Here is a 7,443-nt window from a genome sequence, read left to right on the forward strand (position 1 = left end):
ATATCACATGTCCACAGCTGTGTGTATGTACTGAGATATCACATGTCCACAGCTGTGTGTATGTAATGAGATATCACATGTCCACAGCTGTGTGTATGCATTGAGACATCACATGTCTACAGCTATTCCACACTGAGTTTACCTGATCTCCTGTGATCTCAGAAGCTAAGCAGGGTTGGGTTTGGTTAGAACTCAGAAAATAGAGTTGGCCATATTACATTAGACTCCAGAAATGTATAATTATTATATGTTAATTTAAAGTAAGATTAAAACAAGTGCTTCAGTGTACCACCCACTGCCTGCAGGTACAGTTACCCTTCGATGCTTTTGCCAATTTGTTCCAGGCCCATGTGCTGGCTTATCCTCCATCACCTCCAAAGCCGCCCACAGTCAGCACTACCATCACCACCCCTGGGATCCACCTTGGCTGACGGCAGGGAGTGTCTTAGAAATGATCTCAGGGCTCACTTGTATGGTACATGTAACTCTGTGTGATTGTTACTTTGTAATTATTTAACTTGTAACTTATTAGGTAGGTATTAACTTGCTTTTTACAACAAAGGTGTTGCCTTGGCTTGTGGGCAGCTATGTTCAGTCATGGCTGGGTAGGCTGAGAGTCAGTCAAGTGCAGACTCTGAGAAGAGAGGCCACCTGGGCTTGGCTTGCTGCCAAGGGTCCTCTTCCACTTGGAGGGTAGAGTTGGCACAGGAGGGGGAAAAGAAACGTGATTGCAAGGCTGAAGGCAGACTTAGGACATAGTAGACACAAAGATATGTGAAGGAATGTTCTCTCAAGCAGAAAAACAGCAGAGGGGTGGGGGTGGGCTGGGGGGAATGTTCAGAGGGAGAAAGGTTGTTCTTAACTGCAGATCGGCCTTTCGGAAGAAGTCTGTACTCACTGAATGGATAATGCCTTGGAGAGCCTGGAAGCCGTCATTCACAGGAAACACGTGGTCCCTACTGTCTGCAATCCGAGCCAACTGGAGACAGACACACAAACACGTGCAGAGATGTGTCAGGCATGAACTTGGAAGATTTATGAAAGTTCCTATGTGCTGCACGGGTTGTGGGCACCAGTGTTCTGAACCCGGAGGAACCTGGAGCCTTCAGCAGGTTCAGCCGCCCTCAGCAGTAAGGAGCTAACCAGGGACTCTGGGAGCGGGCTGAGGGAGGTGACAGCTCCTGCATTTGTTGGAATCTTTTTCTTTCATAGGAGCAGAGGTAAGACTGCCTAGCTGGATGAACACACACCTTGGGGCGATGCCATTTGTAGATTTGGGGACCACTGTCTTGTTTCTCACCCAATATCTGCGGGTAAATTGATCCGAATCAGACAGACTCCAGACCTCTCGGAGCAACTCCAGAACCACATTGAGGCCCTTGTTGCTCCAGGCTGATGAAGGGTAGTTCACACCAACTACCACCAAGGGCAGCAAGGGCAGGCCCATTGCTTTGTTGGGTTCATGAAGCCGGAAACAGAGAACAAGGAACAGCTGACCAGGGGCCCCCAACATTCATGGCTCTGGGACCCCAGAGGCCATGCCAGTTTTAAATTTGTTTTTTGTTTGTTTGTTTGTTTTTATTGATTATAAAAGTAACACATTAATTCTTTAAGAATTTAGGGAACTATAAGAGTTAAAATGAAAGAAAAACAAGGCCTACTCACAACTGATCTCTACTTATATCTTTCTAACTAATCCTTATTGACAGTTGGATATGTATAGACTTTTAAAATGCAAATATGTATGTTTGTTTTTTTTTTTTTTTCTAAAAGTGGGCAGGAGCATTCTCATTGCTTTGCAATCCTGTTGCTCACTTACTACCTCACTGAGGATACTGTGCCACAGTCCCGAGCCACATGGAAGAGCTCTTATTCTGGATGTCAGCAGCTTTCTGTATCTGGGCACACATCTTCAGCTATTCTTACATTTTGGTAGTGAAAATGCAATACATTTTTAATGAGCAAAGAAAGCCTGTCACTTGAAAAAGAAAGTTGTACTTGTCAAACCAAAGTTTTTAGAGGGTGTTCTAAGTGAGTTGAGAGCCATATTAGCACCATGATGACTTCATGTTACCTAGAAAGTTAGAGAGGTGTGCCCTGGGTGGTCTGAATTAGGACCCCCAGAAACCTCAGAAGATGATGCTGAATTCTTCACACGGTCAGAAACATGTTCTTAGCGAGCTTCCTAGAGAAACACCCTACTTAAGGGCTGTGTACTCTGCAGGTGCCCCGCTATGCTGAGTGTTCTGTGTTTGTCCTTCCCAGGCAGCCCATGTCCAACCAGAAGGAGACCCAGGGTCATACCTGAGTTTCATTGAAATCCTTCACACCAACGCAGTAAACAATGGCACCAAGGTCTCGGGATCTGTTAGCCTGCGTGGAGGAGATAAAGGATATTAAAGGGAACCATAGAGGCAGCCATCTCGATTTTGAGACTGCCATCAGCCGCGGGGGTGTTTCCTGAGCACCTACTGTGTGGCAGGTGACACCAAAAAGGAGTAAGCTAGATCCCAAGGAGCCTGGATTCACTCCATCAAGGGTTAATGTGAAGCATGTGGGCCAGAGAGCAGTGGTCACTTTAGGGTGTGCCCTGCCAAAGCTGACTTGAGGGACAGCCCTAGAAGATGTGGGTGGAAGGGGAGTGAATGGGGTAAATAAATCACATCATACGTCTAGGCTGAAGTATGTTTTATTGGCATATCTTTTTTTTTTTTTTTTTTTTTTTTTTTTTTGCCTGCTTGGGATGGCAACAAAGTACTACAAGTGAATGTGGCGGTTGGCACCACATATCCCTGTGAGGATGTTTGACTTCACTCTGTAAAGTGCCCAGGGAATTAACTGTGCTCATCTGTGCAGAGCTCACTGAAATTGTGATGTTTCTAAAGTCAACATCATTTCTGAACCAGACCTTTCTCACAGCCGCAGAGTAAAGTGGTTTAATGCTAAGTTCATATCTGAGCAGTAGCCAGGGTCTTCTTGACATTAATCACTGACTTGGCAACATACTGAAAAATCTCCAGATTTTGGCTTAGTGTTCTATTTGATTTATGAAAGGTACTTTGATTTGCTCTGGCATTTGTTTTCTAGATTTCCTGTGTTCTGTCCTGAGCACAGGAACACATGGAGCCGGTGCTCAACAGATGAGGAACATAAGCATCCGATGCCCAATGTGTGCGTACTGGCTTGGGTTATAACCTCTCTCTTTGTGAGAAGCTCAACCCATTTGTTTCTCACACTGACTTCTAGAAGGGACGGAGCATGTCTTTTCTTCTTTACGGTGGAAATAGTTCCTGCTGCACGCAGAATGAAATGCGACACAGTCCAGCCAACCTCATCTACATCAACTCTGGGACTCCTCCCCTCCAGCTGAGCTTTGTGGGGTGTCACGGAGAAGGGGGAGGGTTCCTGTTCTTTCTGTCTTCTCTGGGAACCTTTCCCCTGTTGGCATCAGCCCGCCTAGCTCTTTCCAAGTCTGTACGTGCCATATACCTAAAATCACTCCGGCCTAACGTCTGCTTTCAACTCATCATTTGTTTGATTTCATTTCTTTCCTTATTAGGCCCTTTTTTCACTTGATCTGACAGTTATTTGGTGCCTAAATAAGCCGCCTCACATTCCACCGCATAGTTTTAAGTTTAGAGTACAGGAACGTATTGCTTCTCAGATTAGGGCATCTGTCATGTTAGTTTGTGTTTCCCATGCCAGGCATGTGCTCATGGGAGAGAGAAACAAGGAAAACATTTCACAGTAGAGCCCAGTAGCCATGCCTTGCTCTCTTGTGTGTCTCTACTGTGCAGCCAGTACAAGCTCAGAATGAGCAAACGCACTACTTCACACTTGTGGATGGAGTTCAATTGAAACCAAACAGGGGTCAAAACACCAGGGAACTGTACTGCTGCCATTAATGTCCTCCAGTACCCGCCCCACCCCCACTTCATATCTGTTTCCTTCTGAGTAAATTTCTACCTGAGTCTAAGCTAGTCTATGTCTGTAAGGAAGCTTTAATACATCTGTGGTTACCTACCGGTGGCCACACCTCTGAAAAAAATGACCCTCCCTCTCTCTCCAAACAGCCATCAACTGCTAGTGGTTCCTCAGTGAGGGAGAGAGGCCTTGGGAGGCCCTTGTCTTGGGGAGTAATGCTTGCAAGCATAAAGAAAGGGCCATGGGAGAGCTGGGCACTTGAGAGCATGAAGTGCTCTTTCAGAGGACCCTGGGTTGCTTCCCAGCATCCACATCAGGTGACTAACAACCAACCGTGACTCCAGCTCTGAGGGGATTTGACACCGTTGGCCTTTGAGGGTGCCCTCACTCACATGGTGGCTCACGGCCATCCATAACTTCATTTCGTGGGGATCTGGCATCCTCTTTGGACTGCTACAGGCACCATGGTGCAATACATATATGTGGGCAAGATACTCATACACAGAAAATAAACAAATGTTTTTGTAAAATAATTTTAAAATGCAGTGTGTGGGGGGGAACCTTAGAAAAGGAAAGGAAAAGAGCACTAGGGAGGACTAGAGAGTGCTCCACCCGGTGCCTGCCTGCTCAGCTCGGTTTCCTGGACTGAGAATCCAGATGTTTCCCTGGCAGATTGGTTCTTGTGCATCACAGAAAGCTCTCTCTCCTCCATTGTTTTAGCAGAAAATATGAGGGAAAAGGGAAGAAAACCGGTAAAGTATTTATTATTTAAAACGTATGCATGACATTTTTAACCTGTTACAGTAATATAGTGCCTTTGATAGGGCATAGCAGAGTTTTTGAAAGGAGGAAACTGTTTTCCATGTGTAAGACATGAAAATTGACTTTAAAAGTGAATTATTATGATTATTTTCACATATGAAACACTTTCATTCAGGTTTTTTTTTTTTTTTTTTTTTTTTTTTTTTTTTTTTTTTTTTTTTACCAACAATGACTATCGGTTTTGCCTGAATACAGAGCGGGGTCCTGATCTTCGCACATACACCATGCACATACTACACTCTAGCTCCGAGCTGCGGGCTAGGTCCTGTTTCCTCCCCGAGACCCAATGGCTGCCGCTCACCTCCCTCTCTGAGTAGAAGAAGAGGTCCTCGTGCAGCTCCCCATCCGTCAGCGCGATGATGACGCTCGCCGTCCTGTATCCTGCTCGGAAACATCAAAGGCCCTGTCACTCATCCTGAACCGACAGGAAAGCCCTCCTCACTCCTGAGAGTTGATCTCTTTATGAGCCCAGTCACTGAAAATGGATATGGTGTCTTGTTTCGTGTGTGGAAGAAACTCCAGCAGGAAGAAAGCTCTGACTACTAGGTTCCCCAGCTTCATCTCGACAGATAGGTCAGTCTGATGATACAGGGGCTGAGCCAGCTCCAGTGATGGTCAGCAAGCCTGGGGCCCATTCCACACTTCGTCTGTTCTAGTCCTCCTTGAATGTCACAGCTGGCCACATATACCACACTTGGACGACAATATGCCAAGACATAATATTATTCAGAATCTGCAAGCTGACCAGAAGTATTACAGCTGTTGGGAAAAATCTACTGGACTGCTTCCAATATTGTTTAGACTTCCAGTAACAGTACTTAAAATTGATTTTGAGGCTTCTCCTATTTGTTGCAGTTGAATTACAATCAAGCAGGAAGTGGCATTAGGAGGAAAGTCCCCACAGTTATACGAAATCTCATCGAAGAGATCCATGGGACACACTGGAATGTTCTCCATGAGGAGGGCTAACAAAAACCCAAAAAATGATGGCAACTATTATATTTCTCTTTCTAAGGCTTTATTAAGCATACTCTATGCATTTATATTTAAGTGAAGGGAACTTTAAGCCAAACTTGATCTAAATATCAGATCCAACCACAGGAGCTCAGAGAGAGACAAGATAATTAAATCTGACACAAAAATTCAAGTCCTTACCAACCCACCCAAGTATTTATTAACTTAATGAATTCACCATGCAAAACTATTCCTGGGAATCGCAGACTGCAATCATATTGAGATCTTAATTGTTATATAACGTTTCCTGGCACAGCATGGTAGAGTTTGACTTGATATAAGCCATCTTCCCAGGCATTCCCTCATATTCCTTCTTCATGATAAGTGAATGCACAGGATTTATGGACCGCATCATACATGAACTTTGAGATGTACAAATTCTCTTTCAGAAGCAAACAATACGAACTTCATAACGTAGCTTTATGCCAGTCTTACCTTGACTGTTCTCATAGTAAATCTGCTCACTGGCCTGAAAAACACAGGGAGATGCCATTAGAGTGACCGTAAGCTACAGCATGCTGCTTGCCAGCCCAGTAGCATGCATATGGGCCCGAGGAGCTGGTGTCCACCAGCCAGGGCTGTCTTGACTTTTAATGTGACTTGCCCAGGTTTCACTCCACATGCCAGTGCTAATATCAGGTAAAGTGACTCTCACAGCTAAGTCAGCTAATTGCTGGCATGGGTGGAGGTCTTTTTCAGAGTCTTGGAAAGATTTTCCTTAAAGCCAAAGGTGCTGAAATTCCACCTCAGCCACTGAGGCTGGCAGCCATGAAGATCACTTTGGGAACTGAGGGGATTTGTGAGTGACATCTACACACTAATGAACTCTTCATGAGTGTCAGTTAAGGAGAAACAGCCATTCCCTTAGTTCTTTTGAATGTAGTTGTTGGTGAGTGCATGGGGGAAACTGTACTCTCTTCCCTAACGCACATGTTAGGTCATCAGCTATTTCTACATGGGTGTCCCGGCATGATGCTTTATACTCAAGAGTTTAGAACTGTCTCAAAATTACCCTCTCAAATCCTTCGTGCATGTAAGTGTCTCCTCCTGGCAGAACTTTCTGGAGCTCTTCTAGGCCTTGTCGGATCTGTTCCCTGAAACCCAAAAGTATCTTGTTAGCCTTGGGAGTATTTTCACTTTGCTGTTGACAGCCATATGCACCAGTTTGCTCTCCACAAACGCGCTGTATTGCTCCCATAGCTCCCCAGAGCCACCAGAGGGAAAAAGTCTTCATCTAGGTTCAGCTACAGTCGGTGTAGGATGAGTGAGATTTCAACCATGAGGAACCTTTCACAGGAATCTCCATTTGCTTTTAAGATTTTCCTCTTTGGTAACATGGACCAAGCTATCTTTCTACACTGGAAGTAAACCTTAAAATGTACCTGCTCCTAATGAGACACACAGCCACACAGCTACCCAGCCAAACAGTCATACAGGTGAGCACACAATGGGCTTATGTGAACCAGAGAGTGATGAGCACCAAGAACCCAGGAGAAGCCAGAGAAAGGCCATCTCGAGGATGTGGCTGGGAGGCATCCCAGCAAATGGTGCCGAAGGAAACAGCACAGTTGGCTTCTAAAGTCAAAAAGAGCGTGTGGAATCCATACTTCCCCTACAAACAGGAGTATCCGCAGGTGGCTGACACCTGTGTGCTCTTCCTCTGTTTGGCCATGGCGGGGGGGG

At 45.3% G+C, this 7,443-nt stretch overlaps 1 protein-coding gene across 1 annotated transcript in view; it reads right to left on the minus strand.

The window, feature by feature from the left end:
* The window catches only part of Antxr1 (ANTXR cell adhesion molecule 1), a 196,246-nt gene that overhangs the window by 140,206 nt on the left and 48,597 nt on the right, over positions 1–7,443 (minus strand). The window contains exons 4-8 of the mRNA XM_029535282.1: positions 6,773–6,854; positions 6,196–6,229; positions 5,048–5,127; positions 2,305–2,373; positions 899–979 (exon numbers count right to left, since the gene is read on the minus strand). Of these exons, the coding sequence (XP_029391142.1) occupies positions 899–979; positions 2,305–2,373; positions 5,048–5,127; positions 6,196–6,229; positions 6,773–6,854 (346 nt within the window). The remainder of the gene's footprint in view (positions 1–898; positions 980–2,304; positions 2,374–5,047; positions 5,128–6,195; positions 6,230–6,772; positions 6,855–7,443) is intronic.

This window comes from Mus pahari, chromosome 2 (assembly GCF_900095145.1).
Source record: "Mus pahari chromosome 2, PAHARI_EIJ_v1.1, whole genome shotgun sequence".
Taxonomy (NCBI): domain Eukaryota; kingdom Metazoa; phylum Chordata; class Mammalia; order Rodentia; family Muridae; genus Mus; species Mus pahari.